Here is a 15817-nt window from a genome sequence, read left to right as displayed (position 1 = left end):
TGAGACCCAGGGGCTTTGCAGGGTTCTCTTCTGGAAGGCTCTCATTCAAGGGATGGGAAGGAAAAGGAGGATGAAGAAGGGAAGAGGACAGAAGAAGGTTTTGGGAGGGGTTGTAGTAGTGCAAGGGCACAAAGAGAAGGGTATGGAGAGCAGTTTGGGACAGTCCAGGAGGACTGAGCCAGGAGAGAAGGGGCCTGCCTCTTGAGTCTGTGGGTGGGGAGAAGGGCTTCTCTGGGGAGCCCACCCTACCAGGAGGAGTTCTTACAACTAGTAAACCAGAAGACTTCTGAGAGCAGTGAGCAGGTTAGAGGACAGAGGAGGATGTTGGGATTCAGAAGGGCCAATAGTTTGGAGAGGTTGGGGGAAAAGACCCTGGAGAAGGCAAAGAGCTGTACAGCAGTAACAGCCACAGGATCTGGGCGGGCTTCACTGAGCATCGTGGCTGTAGCAAATTCCATAGTGGAGCAGGAAGACCAATGGAACCAGGCGGAGCAGGGAATGTGGAGGGAGGATAGGGACACAAGCTGGGCACACCCTTTCATACCTGGTGGTGGAGGGTGATTCACGAGAACTGGCAGTAACAGCTGATGTGGATGATGTCTGCAGTGCCAGAGGAACAACAGAGGCCTGGGGTGCAGTGAGCAGCATCCCAGGTGCCTGATGAGTCACTAGTGCCTAGAGGAAAGCCTAGTATGGAGCTGGTGGTGAAGGCAGTCACTGCTCATACGGTGCTTGGATTGAGAGCTGCACTGTGGAGAGATGGGGATGTGGACATAGAGCAGAGGAAAGTGAGCGGGTTGGAACGAACCAGAGTGGATTTTGAAGAGGAGGACAAGGAAGGAGTGGGATTGGAGAAGGCGGATCAACTGGACAAACAGGATAATCTGCCTGATTAGGGAACAAAAGTCTCCCAAGCAAAAGAGGAGGATTACTAAAAAATCGAGGACTCAGGAAGACAGGGCTAACTCAGGCAATTCTACTGCTCGGGCTCTCTGGGACGGTAGGACAGCTGCAAAGGTCGGTGTGGTATGAATGCAGCAGCAGAGCAAGGAACTGCATGGGTCTTCTCAGGAGCTTAGGCCCCTAGCATGGAAAAGGACAATGACAGCTAAGGGTTGCAATCAGATGCTGCGTTTGCCACTACTAAGTGAGGTGCTGTGTGGTTGGTGTTATCTTTTGCAGAGACCTTGAAGCGACTGAGAGGAGGGGATGGTGGCCAACAGTTAGGGCAGGAGGCCGAGTGTGGGGTGGGGGAAGGGAAGTATGGGTACAGGGACAACTAATTGGAGCTAGGCATGGATGCATATGGTCCATTTTCTATACATTTCCCTAACAACACCAATGCCAGAAAGAGATCTCTTAATATAGAAACTTATACTGAAAGGCATTGGGTTTGTGCCTTTGGATCTCCTAATGGCTATTCAGCTGCCAAGGTCGAGGGACGCTGACCTCTGCTTTTGTAACAACTCTCTGATGGAGAGTGTTTAGAAGCACTATGGGACGGTATGAGGTAAAGGGCACTGGCAGTGTGTGGTGGCTGTTTCTTTTTTAGAAACAATACAGTTTCTTCTAAATTTGATTGAGGATTGGTTAATGCAGGAAATAACAATACTAGCAAGGGGAGTCCAAAGTCAGGGTAAGAGTGATAATCTAAAGAATGGGGAGAAGAATATCAGGAGCCTTCATGTCAGGGTTAAGAATAAATTAAAGGGAAAATAGCTGCTGTAAGAGTGAAGACCAATTGGCACCAGATTTTTGCCTACAGAAAGGAGAGGAAGGCAGCTTGGGACATGTTGGGACTGAGGAACATAGAAAGGAGGTATACCAGATAGACCCAGAGGAGATGCTGGATGTGATCCAGGTTTATTATGCCACGTTATTTGGGGGAGAAGAGCAACAACAGCAGACATCAGTACAGAGGGATGGGAGAGCGCTGGCGAAGGAGAGGAAGTCATGGAGGCACATCCAAGTTTAACATGGATTGAGTTTGGATTGGGCCTCTCTCCTCTGAAGGTGAGGGAGGAGCCCAGTGCATAGGCCCAGAGGCTGTCAGGAGTAAGTTCAGGACAAAATTGTGAAGGAGTAAGAGGATGCTGAAACGTGTTTTAGCTCATGATATGGTGGGAATTGGAAAGATTATTGTACAGGGCGGACCAAGAATATGGCTGTTGGACCAAGAGTTGGACCAAAAGTATGGTTGATTAATTAGTATGTCAGGGGTATGCAGTATCAGTATTACGTAATGACTGTGAGGATTTTGCTATTGATGTAGAATGATTGTTTTCCTTTTTCTCTGTTTTTTGTTTTCCATGGAGGAACACATTTCTGTGTATCAAGGAGCTGTGTTTGTGTCCACATTTTGGAAGGACACCAGAAGCAGAATTTTCAGCATATGTAACGGACTCTCTATGGAGGAATGCAGCACCTATTATGGAATTAAGCAATAACAACTGGTCATGGCTGACTTCTGCTTAGATTGGACTTTAGACTCCAAATGTATTTGGTGAACGGGGCAAGTCTTCAGTGTTGAGGCTCTCCTCTCAAGAGAATATCTGACGCTGGAAGGAAGAGAAGGGTTGTGCTGTCTTGCACTAGTATGGTCTCTTTTTTTTTTTTTTACTTTTTTTTAATGTTTCTATTATGTTGTCTTAACATTGTTTTGATGGCTGGAGTGTTTAAGAAAAGATCTCAGAGGGCCAGCTACCTTCTGACATAGCTATTTTTATAGCTGTTAGCAATTAGGATCATTGGTAACTGCATGAGAAGTTTCAACCGTTTCATAAATCACAAGATACTTCATAAAGTGGTTTGAACTTTTACATACCAAAAGATGGATGGCAGAAGGCAGGGAAGGAGCATAGAGATTTGCACAATAGGTTAGATTTTCTGATCTGTTACAATCGACTAACTCCAGATTGACACCAGCTGGAATCAGAGTCTGGCCCAAAACTACTAACCGTCTCAGCCTGCCCTGCTAGCCATTGGTGAAGAGTGATGGTGTATCTATTCTTACTGCACTCGTGCCGTTGGACAATTTTACATAAATCCAGCCAGGTGACCTACACAATCAGTTGACCCATCTTGCCCGTTTCTCTCCTACCTACTAAACAGAGGAAGATGTCTAGTTCAGTGGTTCCCAAACTTTTCGGCATCACGCCCCCTTTTTAATTTTCAAGAAACCCTCATGGCCCCCACCCCCGCTTTACCATTGTCCAATGCCCCCAATCCTTGTCCCCTGACCACCCCCTCCCGGGAGCCCCCAGGACTCCACCCCCTATCCAACCCCCACTGCTCCCTGTCTCCTGATTGCCCCCCCCCCCAGGACCTCCTGCCCCTTATCCAACCCTCCTCCCCCTGCTCCCTGCCCCCTTACCAAGCAAGTTGTGCTGCCCATGCCGGAAGCTCAAGGGCCAGGCAGCCTCGTGCCCCCCTTGAAATTTCTTCACGCCCCCCCCCGGGGGGCGCATCCCGCAGTTTGGGAACCAATGGTCTAGTTAGTTAGTTTTTTTTTTTAGAACATTGCTGTTGCTATGATGTTTTTGGAAAACTTATTGCAAAAGGTGGGATCTGACATTTTGTCCTGAAGGTGATGAGGTTTGTAGTTATTCTCAGCTCCTCTGGAAGGGAGTTCAGTGTTGATGGACAATGCTCCTTGGATTAGTTTTATCATTTCACTCTGACCCTAAATGTTTTGAAAGTCTTTTGGGGCTTGCAATGTTTGCTGCTTGTAGGAAAGACTCTTTCACCTGCCACAGTTTTCTCACCACTCATAATGGCTGTCTGACTCCATACTGCTGTGTCTGACTTCTACAGAAGGGCCTTTATGGATTAGCTAGGATCTGGAATCAGGATTCAGGGACTAAGCAGAAGGAGTCAGAGAGCCTAACTCTCTGTTCACTTACACTGATGTAAGTCAGGAATAACTCCAATAAAATCAAAGGAGTTGTGCCAGCATAAAACCAGTGTGAGAGAAGAATCAAACCCAGAGCCTTTAAGCTTGTGGTTCATGAAATTCCTCTTTCCTTCTGCCTGTGAACTGTTTCCCCTGCCCTGCTAGGGAATAAATCCTGCACTAACCCTCCAGCAAAAGCTTCCCCATACCTTCTGGATCAGATCCAAGCCATGGCAGCATTGTCATGTGTACCAAGGACATGAATCTGGCTTTTCAAAGCACTGCTTCCCAGCCTCAGGTTGGAGCTGCCATGTTAGCAATGCACTTTTCTCTCCTCATGCTGTATATAGCCAGACATTCCTTGCAAAAGCTAAGTATGCAGTACACCCAGAGCAGTGGTCCCCAAACTGTGGAGTGCGGCCCTCTAAGGGGGTGTGGAGGAATGTTTGGTGGGCAAGGCGGGGCCCAGACCAGCCCCTAGAGGAGGCGGGGAGGGAGCGCCCCCCAGCCCAGCTCTGCTCCGGCCCCAGCTCCTGGCCCCGCTCCCAGACATGCCCCAGTCACGGCTCGGCCATGGCTCTTCTCCCAAGCCCGGCTGTGGTACCGCTCCCAGCCACAGATCTGCCCCCATTTGTGGCCCCAGTCTCTGCCTCCGGCTCCCAGCCCGGCTGCAATTCCAGCCTCAGCCCCAACCGTGGCCTTGTTCCGCGCCCCAGCTGCCAACCTGATTGGGGGGGAGGGGGAAAGGGGTGCAGACAGGAGTAAGGGGGTGGCATGAGGTAAAATGTTTAGGGACCACTGACCTAGAGCATCAAGCATGTAACAGTCAGATGAGAAAAAACATTTGCTATTTTATGTTCTAAGCTGAATGGAATGTACAGAGATGATTCAAGCAACCTGGCCAGTGAACAGGACATTAATCCTACAAAAATGCCCTGTACCTACCAACTGGAATTACACCACCAAGTTAAAAACAAAGATCTACATCTATGTTTTTTATTTTCATTTTCAGATTGTAGGGCAATAGTAATTTTAGAGCAGGGCTCTATTTTGGCATTATTGACCAGCTGGATTTAATGATCCTTGAGCAATGAACTCCTCCCCACTGATCTTTAATCTCCAGGAAATGCCACAAGCCTCGATCATTATTGCTCAGTTCCTGACTCAGTCCTATCTTTATTATTTATTTGTATGACCACAGCACCTAGGAGCCCCAGTCAAGGACTTGGAGTCCTTTGTGCTAGGTGCAGTACAAAAAATATCTGACTTGAACAATTGGTTTTATTCTTTTTAGTACTACTAACTTACAAGGAATAGATAAAACTGTCAGATAAAACTGTGACATATTTATAAAGTTAGTTAAACCCTAGAAAAAAAGAATCTTTAAAGTATATAGCTAATCCCTAACATTGACAATTGTGGCACAGAATAGAATAATGGAAAAGTTATCAGCTGGTAGCTTTGGTGCAAATGTGATTTATTTATTTCAATATGCCATTTGTTCTAGCACCAGGATATGATTTGATCTCCTTTACTTCATCAAGATGTTTTAAAGCATTATTCTAAACTACGGCTGTGCTGATATTTTGGATTGCATATACTTTCAGTAAACTTTAAAGGCAATATGGGGTACTGTATACATTTTAAACTGGCACCCATCATAAGCACCTCTTCAAAAATGCTGAAGAGAAAACACGTGGATATTTTCTAGATCAGACAGTCCATCTCTGGATGGCAGTGAAGGAAAAAAGTAAAATAAATGTAATTTTATATATCAGCTTAGTGGTAGCTAGAAGAAAAATAATAATACTTTCTACATTCTATAACTCCCAGGTTCAATTCCTTGCTCTATCTCTGACATGCTGTTTGTCCTGAGAGGAGACAGATGGGGTGACATCTGAAAAGAGAGGGTGTGTTTCTTAGTTATGGAAACAACAGTGTTCTTGAAGATGGAGAGAAAGAGCCAGAGGACAGAGAGCGGTTGACGATGAGAGAGAAGGACAAGATAAGAAAGGGATCTAATCAGACTGGGCCTGGTTCAGTGTTCAAAGTAGTCAATGGACAATCTCCCTTTTCCTTCGATTGCCTCTGAATCAGGCCCACTAGAAGCTAGGGGGTTTGGCTGAGGGATTCAAGAAGTAGAGCTGGAGACTTGGAACAAAGAGGATACAATGAAAGGTGGGAGTGTGAAGAAGGGAGTTGAGGACTTTGTCAGATACTGTCAATATGACCCCTAAATACATGTATAATATCCAAGAAGAGAGGAGGGAGGTAGGCGGAGATGCAGAAGAGTACTGAAGCACACACATGTGCAGAGGAGCTGCTAGGAGAAATGACAGTCATACAAAATATTATATGGACAAGAAAATCAAAAGCACGTGTAATTCACAGGTGGTGACGGAAGAGGAGGAGGAGGGAGACAGATAACAGCCAAGGGAGAGAGAATGCACTGCAGCCTTCTGGGCAGGGAAGTGGGAGAAGGAGAGAACACCATAAAACAGGGCAGCCACAGACATAGCCAGGGAAGGGTGAGGGTGGGGAGATGGAATTTGCAAGAGTTATATTAGTCAGGCAGAGAGCTAGATAAGAGTAAAAATCCCTGAGGGGGCAGGAAAAGGGAAGTAGGGCATGAGAGAGGCAGCTGTCAGAAACAAGGTTAGAGGAGCAAAGCTTGAGGGGTAGGGCAGGAGGTAGGACTGGCTAAGATAGGAGAATGTAGGTATATAGGGCTGTAATTATGTCCAACAGCTGTTACCAGCATCCAGGAGAACGAGAGATAGAGGGAAATGAGCTGAATATCTGTGATGCCGGAAAGGAGGAGATAAGTTAGCAGAAGGATAAGAAGAATAATGGAAACAGAGTAGAGGGAGGTAAGATGAAGGGTTTTGAGGACAACAGAAGGCGGAAGGGACATGACCCTGGAGTATTCAAGGGTGAGAATAAGGGTGAAGAGCATTGTAAGAAAGGGTATGCTCTTCAGGGTAGGAACTGTTTGGAACCCCGCACATGTCAAGCACTATCACAATTAAAAATAATATAGCGGAGCTACAGAAAGGCAATACAGAAGAAAGGGCAGGTGCTGTAGGAGGCAATGGAGCAAAGAAAGGAATTTACAGGAAAGAGGGGAACTGATGACAATCAATCAAAGCAATGCAAAGGCTTGGTACTGAGAGGGCAATCAATAGGTGAAGAGTAGGTAAATGATACGAAAATTGCACAATTAGCCAGGAGCTATATCTCCAAAGTAAATGTTCTCCAGTGTTATCTATAAATTGCTTCTTGCTTTCCTCCTTTCTTATCGGTCTTATTAATCTTCTTTTTGGATCTATGGTTTTCTTTTATGAGATCAGGTACAAGGGACAGATCTTGCGATCCTTCCTCATGGATGTTTCCACTGGGATGACTCTGAACAAGGCCTACTCAGGTTTTTAAATATAAACATTCCACTGGGATATGGAAACTCAATTAAAACATCATTGTTTTAACAGTGTTCACAAAAGCAAAACTGACTAGAAACAGAAAACGAGACTAACCAGTCTAATTTCACTAACTGAGTGGAATGCAGATTGTAAACAAATGGGAAAAAGTAAATTCAGTTTTTAAAATTATCTGTTTTAAAATTCAATGCATCCGATGAAGTGAGCTGTAGCTCACGAAAGCTTATGCTCAAATAAATTGGTTAGTCTGTAAGGTGCCACAAGTACTCCTTTTCTTTTTGCAAATGACAGGTAAGGGTTTTAAGATTACAAATAATAAACACACAATATACATATGTGTATATTCTGACTGTCCTAAAGCAAATGTACAGACTAACTTAACTTAATATTTATATATAAACTATAGAGCTAATACATTTAATTTTTAGATAAAATGTTAGTTCCATTAACACCTAAAATAATAAGATTTATGTATCCCATAAACCTACGGAGTTACTTCTTGTTTCCCTTGAGGTCAAACAATCCTGCTTTTTCTTTAAACAAATAATATGGAGAGTTTCACAAAGACAGGCTTTTGTGACAAAGTATAAAACAAGTAAAGAGATATAATGTAAAACAGACCTAATAGCTTATAGATTTGTAGGTGAAAAAATCTAAAGTTAGTTCCTGCATTATGCCTCCTTTCTTGTGCTCTGTATTAAGTATAGCTGTTCACCACCACACCCCAGTACTATCCCAACAATCTGCACCCTTTATGTTCAAGAGTTATCCCATACTAAACTTAACCTCACAGTGACTCACCAAAGTTCACATAGATTTAGACTTTAACCACCCCGCTCCTCCCTGCTTCGTATACAGGAAGATCAACATATTATGAAATACAACAATTGCAGCTGTGCCTATTACCCACCAGGACCATCGGCTGCAGAGGGAAGGTCGTGGGAAGGAAATATATCCATGGCAGAGGGAAACAAGAGCCGAGACCGTATACAGAGAAGCAGAGGCAGACTCAGACTACAGCCGATCAGCCAGGCCTGCTAAAGCCACAGCATCTGCAGAGCTAACGGGACATGGCAGCGGCAGCAGGAGGAGGGCGGGATGGGATCTCCCCAGCGCGGCAGTGCAGTGAGCAAAGCGTACCTTGAAAGACATTTTGCACATCACCGCAGCAGCTCATTCCGAGCTAGCCCGGGGGACGAGCAGAGCCGGCTGTCTGATCTCGCACTTTCTAGCCCTTCGCCCACTTGGCAGGGTGGCGATCATAGACTCGCTTTGCAGAGTGACTGGAGCACAGCGTCTGCAGGGGCTGCAGGCTGCATCGCGCCCCAGAGATCACAGCTGCTCGCGGAGAGCTGCTATACGCTGCACCGTCCACTCGCTCGGGAATCCAAACACATATATGCCGTCTACCCGCGTCACAGCATAGAACAGTGCAGGCTTGTGGACCCAAGGCATACATACACCGGTGCATCATGCAAGCCTGTGTGCCCAGCGATGGACGCTTTGCGAAGTACACACAGATGCCTCCGCCTTGACTCCCACACTTCATACTTCCCAGTGAACACACAAATGTACAGATGCATCACACGCATGCAGATAATACAGTTTTCAAATGTGTGCACACGCCTGCAGCCTATAAAGTTGGATGTTTCATGATATACACTTCCCAACTATAAATGTATGCATGATCAGACAATATTGATATATACTAACCAAATGCAGACAGACATATGCATTGTACAAACCCAAACCCATGAAAATGCAAGCATATTGCACCAAACTACACCCTCCTTCCAAAGGTGGAGTTTTGATATCAAGTAGATGAGCAATATGATCCAAGATAAAACAAGACACAACTATTTTTATAATACTATCATTTTTGTTTTGTTCTAACTCTTAGGCCTAGTCCACACACAGTTTTTACACCAATTTAACTTTTTCAGTTAGGGTTGCAATTTTTTTTTAAAACCAAAATAGTTAAATCAGCACAACTCCCTAATATGAATGCACTCACTGTGGTACAAAGGTGCCTTACTTCACTATAGGTTGCTCCCCTATATTTACAGGAATAAGCTACATAAGCACCTTTATACAGGTATGATCACATCCATACTAAGGGGTGTACCATGTGACTTTATAGTGGTTTCACACAGATATAGTTAAAGTGGTACAAAATCTGAGTGTAGACAAGCCTTTATAGATGCACTGATGTCACCCCCACGAAACTTCACTTCTTGACTTCTTTTCCCATCTACACGCCCACAATTCTTTGCTACTCCTTCCAGTTCATGGCATGCATTTGTGGGTCTTGGAGTTCCAGTCCTTTTCTCGTCAAACTTCTTTTGACAGAGTCTTTCCATTGTATGCTCAGTCTTGCACATCCTTTCTTGCCACCCTCTTCCTCCCATGCTTTCTTTACTGGTGGTTCTTCCATTTGTAGCCCCTCTCCTGTTCATTGGCCCAATATGAAGGTGTTCAACATAGGGAAAGTCTGCCTTGTGACTTTTTACACAACTTTGGGAAGCTGGACCTGAAGTGTCTCTGTGTGGTCTACGTTGTGTGTGTTCACTTCAGATCAGACCCACTCAGACAAATCACCAGGAACAAGGTTTTATTCTGTTTAAAAAAAAAAAAACATAGAAGAGGATTACACTTCAGCCTCTTTTCTACTGCTTGTCTGCTGCTCCCAGCTTCAGTCAGTGCAGAGACTTCCTGCTCGGAGGGGCAGAGGTGACTTCCTGGCAGGAACCAGGAAGCTCTCCCAACATGCCACAGTTTGTAGTCCACAACTTGTAGTTCCCAAGGCAGCTGTTGAAGCAGACTGGACCTTGGGCTACACATACTTATCACATGTCCAGCACATCTCAAATGTGCCCTACTCAGCCTAACACTGAGAGTCCCAAATTCATCTTCCCCCTAATTTCTTCCATGCATACCACCTCACCTCCACTTGCCAGCTGTTCTCATACTACCAGTTTCTTCTTTTCTTCCATCTCTGTAAGACCCACAAACACAATACACTTTTTCTTTCAGTTTGTTGCTTAATTGCCGGTCCCAGAGTACCCCTGCCACTTTTTCACTGCCGCCCATGCACGTTGCATTCTTTGCAATTTTCCAGACCCCTCTCTGATGACACTAATTGTATGCCCCAAGTACACACATTCTTTCTTATGCTTCAGCTTCTCTCCTGAAACTTCAATCAATAGCTCTTCTTCCACCTTCCCTACTTGCATAACTTCAGTTTTCTTTGTGTTTACCTTCAAACCATGGTCTTCAAACACAGATGGCCGCTCTAATACCATATTTACCAATTTGTTGCGGTTCAAATACAAGACAGAACAAGGCTTTAAGCAAGCAAGCAGGCTGGTCTGCCGACGGGCTGGTCTCCTGTCAGCTTTCCACCCTCTCTTTTATTCTTTCTCTCCCGCCGCGCATTACATACTCCAACAGATAAAAGGAATACACTGGCTTTGTTTAATATTCTTATTTACCAATATCTATCTACCGCATTCCTTGCTCTCGGGCCTTGAGCCCAGTCCTGGGAGGCTTCCCACGGTTCATGTCATCTGGGGGAGATTCCAAGGTTCATGCCCTTGAGAGGAGCCGTGTGTGCACTGCTCCTACACAATACTCCAGGTGTGCCCTGAATGTTGCCAAGTGCATGAACCCTGCATGAATGCTACACCAATTCCTCTTTGCTGTCAGCCAAAAGGGTCAGGTCGTCAGCGTACATTAGTTTTCTCTCTACAGGCTTCGTTGTCCTACTAATTAACTCCATACTAGGTTGAAGTGAAGGAGACTCGGAACATTGCCTTATCACAATCCCACCATCACATCAAAACTCTCCAAAATTTTATATTATTGTCTTAGCTTTTGACTCTCAATATAACGGCTCTATCGTCTCCATTTCCCTTACGATCTATTTCAATATTCCAAACTCCAGCTTCTGTGGAACCAAGTCATATGCTATCTCAAGACCAATAAATGCAACACAGGAGTTACACCCTCCATTTATCATTCCTTCAAACTTCTATCTCATTGCACATATTGCATCTATAGTAGTCCTTCCCTTCCTAAGGCCAGGTTGCTCTGCTACTATATTTTCCACGACCTTGCAAGTCAGTCTTGCCTTCAAAGGACATTGAAATGCTGCCTCAAGAGAATGATGCCGCGATAAGCGTTTGGATCATTTGCATCAGCCTTAGCCTTCCAAAGAGGCACAATCACCCCATTCTCCAGTCATCTGGTATCCTTGCTTGGTTCCAGTAAACATATAGTAATCCATGAAAGCCACTTACTGCAGGATCTCCAACTGCCTTGAGAATATCAACAGTTATCACATCTTAACCAGCTGCTTTACCATTCTTCATCTTAATTCAGTGCTTCTGATGTCATCCCCATAAAAGATGTTTAGTGTTGGACATAGACTTCCATTCAAATTAGTACAGCTCTAAAAGACCTGGAAGAAGATTTGGGAATGTACTGTGAAGAAATACTACTCCAAAAAAGGAAATCCAACGGCAATAATCTACATTATGGTAATAATCTCCTTTCTTGTGTGGATGCATGGGTGTGTAACTCCATTATCTTTTTCTGTGAAAAATGCACATTCATTAGGGGGAGATGAGACTCTTACCTAAGGGCTTAGTTTTAAATCCATAGAAGTGAGGAGTTTTAAAACTGATGCTGAAATACTGTCCATAACATGCCCTATTTTGTCTGGATGTTGCAGACCTCCTTGAAAACCTGTATGATCCAAGATAGACAGAATAGCATGGACTAAGATTGGAGGTTTTTGAATTTCTTTGCTTTTGTTAATTTATGCTAGGCCCTTAGGGATATTGTTCTCCCTTTGAGATGCACATGTAACTTGCATTCACATTAATGGGAGTTCCATGTGTTTATTGAGAGGAGATTATATTGCCGTGAGATCCCAATAGCTTATGCTACATGTCTACAACTGCAGGATTTTCTGCAGAATTTTTTTCCGAAAGGCAAAATTAAGTAAGTCTGTGCATATAGTAAAACAAACTACATGCATTCTAGATGAAGGCAGATATATTATAACCTCATGCTCCAACCATGCTTCCCTCTCCATCTCTAAAGTATGGCCTGTTGTCAGCCTAACCTTAATCTTGATCAGAGATGGATGTATAGACATGGATGATCATTTTGGTTCTATCTGAAATGTAAAATGCACTGAATGAATAAAGTAAATCACATAGCTAGAATCATCCTCACTCTGATCCAGCTGATGACTACACCGTTTTCTTTGCTCACTGATGAGGAAAATACTTGTCATTTGTACAAACTTCCTGCTCCACCCCTGGAAAATCTCAGTATTCATGCAATCTATTGTGAATCTTATGCCAGCCAAGTGACATTCAACAGCCAAAACACTAGCTTTCTGATAGAGAAAAAAGCAAAAGAATTCCTCTTAGCTGAACTGCAAAGAAACATGGAGAATATTATGATCCAGTCTTTCTTTGTGACTGTTGAAAATCTAGACACAGAGGGCCAAAGTTTCAAAGGCCCTTTGAGCGTGTGCCCACTTAATCTGTTAGTGCACCATTTGCACTTGCAGTCACTCACATTTGCATGTGCCAAGGTGTATTAGTGTATGTAAATCCCTGTTTTCATAAGCTGGTCTGGTCATTTCTCATGAAAATGAATGAATGCATACATTTTGCGTGTGGTCTTTTGGTGACCCTTTGAAAATTTGATCCAAAAGGTATTTTGGAACAGTCTCTCTCTTCTAGCGCATCAAGATACCCTACATACTCTTTAGGCAAATTCCTACTGTGTGGACAAGGCTTCTCCTCACACTGTACTTGAATCTAGACAGTTGCTCAGACTATAAGGTGTTTGAATCTCCAGGGATACGTTATCTGTTTGGCACAATTCATCTATAGTACAGCAAGATGCACACTCACAGCATAGTGCTTCATAATAGTAATTAATAAGATTAGTTCCTTACTTTTGTACAAATCAAAAGTATCTTTAAAATTAATAACTGAAAGAAATGCACTCCAAGCCTCATCAAGCCCAGCTCTTTAGGATCTTGTATAGATGAACCTGAACACAAACATCCCTGAAATTAGGAGTGTTCAAATTTTGGGTAGACCCATTACGGTGATATAGAACAGTTATAATATTAATTTATGCATCTAGATCCAATCTTCCATGGGTTTATATGTTGCATGTGTGTGCAGCTGTATTAGGAAAATGTGTATCAATAAGCAAGTGTGTCTGTATAACTTTTAACAGTGTTCAGAGACAATGGTGATAGCTACGATATAAATGCCTACATGGATAGACAGATATGTACGTTTGGGTAGTGTATATCTGTAAGCATGTGTGTCATATTTAAAGGTTTTCAGACCTGGGATTGTTGGTATACCACATGCTACATCTATCACAAAGACAATATGAGTCTCACTTGAAAATATGTTTCTGCTCATAGAGTTATCTTCCTTCCTATACTGTCTTTTACGGAAGCACAGATTTATTTTTCCCCCTGGTCCTCCTCTGTACAGGGCAATGGTAATTTAGATAGAGCCCATGATGTTTTTTTACATACATTCTGTTCTTCTTTTAGGAACTTAAGAAAGAAAAAGTAGAGCTCTTAATACAGCTTTATTGGTTATATCTGTACTTGCATTGTCTTCTTTCCTGTCACATGTAAATGATAAAATGCATGTAATTATTTAGATAATCTAGAGTCTAAATGCTTCTGTGGAATATTGCAGAAACAAATTGATTTATCCAAAAGTATAAAAGAAAATTGATTTTAAAATTTAGAGTAATTTCCCTTGCAGCAGTTTCAGTTACTATCTTTTTAAAGCCTTTCTTCTTTAAATTAACAATATGATTTATCTTAAAATGCAAGACATAGGTTGATGGAGTATGCTGAGGTCAGAAATGTGGACTAGTGGTTTGTGCTGAGGATTAAGTTCTGTTTCCATCTGTGAAAATTAGTTTTCTTTTACTAATATTTGTGATAAATTATACATTTAGGCACTAATTTAATTTTGTAACAAAGGAGGCAACAATTTAGGATTTGTTTAATTTTATATCATGAAATCTGCATCCTAACACCCTACATCTAATTTTGTGGTGGCTAATGTTGGAACAATGGAATCTATCTAGCATGCTGTTAATCATTTAAAATGTATTGTTTGTACTGCATTGGCTAAATGAGTCAGTTACTTATACCAGACTGATTTCAGAGTAGCAGCTGTGTTAGTCTGTATCCGCAAAAAGAAAAGGAGTACTTGTGGCACCTTAGAGACTAACAAATTTATTTGAGCATAAGCTTTTGTGAGCTACAGCTCACTTCATCAGGTCCTGCAGGTTACATCATGTCTATAGTTGTGAAATAGTAACCTTTCAAACCATGTAACCAAAGATTAAACCAATTACAGTATGAGATCATAATTAATCTCTTTCTTTCTCTTTCCATAAAAGACAACAGATATAGATGTCCTGAGAGAATACATTTCTGGGATAATCTGTATTTTCATTACCCCATCAAAAGTAACTCTGATAATTCAGTCAATAAAACACAAAAATTTCCATTTGACTTATCAGTTACAAACCTTCCATTACAAGACTGTAACATAATCTGTCAGTGCTGGTATTTCTTTCTTCCTTAATCTTTATAAAAATACAGAACCACAGTATATGATTAAATGTACTATGTAAATAATTTGCTATTAGCTCTTGATTTTGGGATGTAGTTATTTAAAAATAGTAATAATAATAATTAATAATAAACAACAGTAATAATAAAAGTGTTTTTTAGAATCAAACCCTGAGATCTGAACTCAGGCACACTCTAATTGAAGTCAAATATTTCTCCACAAAGGGCCTAATCCCATAAACTCTGTTCACATGAAGTGGAGGGCTGACAAAATTGGGCCCAAAAAAGGCAAAGTTTCAAGCAGTGATAGCACAAGTTTCCCTTCACTACCCTAAAAATGTGTCTTAATCCTATTATGGAGAGATTACCTTTATGATCAGAAGGCAGACCAATCTCTCCCCATCCATTCAGTCCTTGATTCTTCTGTCAAGACTGCCAACAATAGGACAATCAGTGCCAAATCCGGTGGTAGTTTCTATGAGGTTATTTGGCCACTAGGAACTATACCGATCTCACTAACCCATTTCATGTATGCCATGTAACTGATGTCTGGTTATTTTTTGATGTGGGTTGGACATGAGCTAGTGATCTAGAAGGGAAAGACAAATTAGCTCTGTACCTGAGTAAATAATGCACAAAATAATTGCGATAAATCTTGATTTGAATTTCTGGATGAATTTGCCGCAACTGTTTTCTTTCCTCTTGTTTATTTGCTTTTTACAGATATTTGTGCAATTGAATTTTACTAGTGCAAGTGTTCATGGAAAGTGAATTTTGAGCTTGCACATTCAAATGTTCACAGAAAACTACATTCATTTTCCACAAGCACATACTCCAGAAATCTGA

The 15817-nt window shown here is 42.5% G+C and overlaps 1 protein-coding gene across 4 annotated transcripts in view; it reads right to left on the bottom strand.

Moving 5' to 3' along the window:
- The window catches only part of ANKRD29 (ankyrin repeat domain 29), a 62787-nt gene that overhangs the window by 34183 nt on the left and 12787 nt on the right, over nucleotides 1-15817 (bottom strand). For 2 of the 4 annotated variants that reach the window (XM_048840477.2, XM_048840474.2), the window contains exon 2: nucleotides 8470-9945. In XM_048840477.2, the coding sequence (XP_048696434.1) occupies nucleotides 8470-8490 (21 nt within the window). In that variant the 5' untranslated portion in view covers nucleotides 8491-9945. Of the gene's footprint in view, nucleotides 1-8130; nucleotides 8200-8239; nucleotides 8443-8469; nucleotides 9946-15817 lie in introns of those variants that run through there. The other 2 variants (XM_048840476.2, XM_075125279.1) reach the window with 2 other exon arrangements.

This window comes from Caretta caretta, chromosome 2 (assembly GCF_965140235.1).
Source record: "Caretta caretta isolate rCarCar2 chromosome 2, rCarCar1.hap1, whole genome shotgun sequence".
NCBI classification, from domain to species: Eukaryota; Metazoa; Chordata; order Testudines; family Cheloniidae; genus Caretta; species Caretta caretta.
The sequence above is the reverse complement of the archived record's forward strand: the minus strand, read 5'-3'. Positions and strand labels throughout refer to the sequence as shown.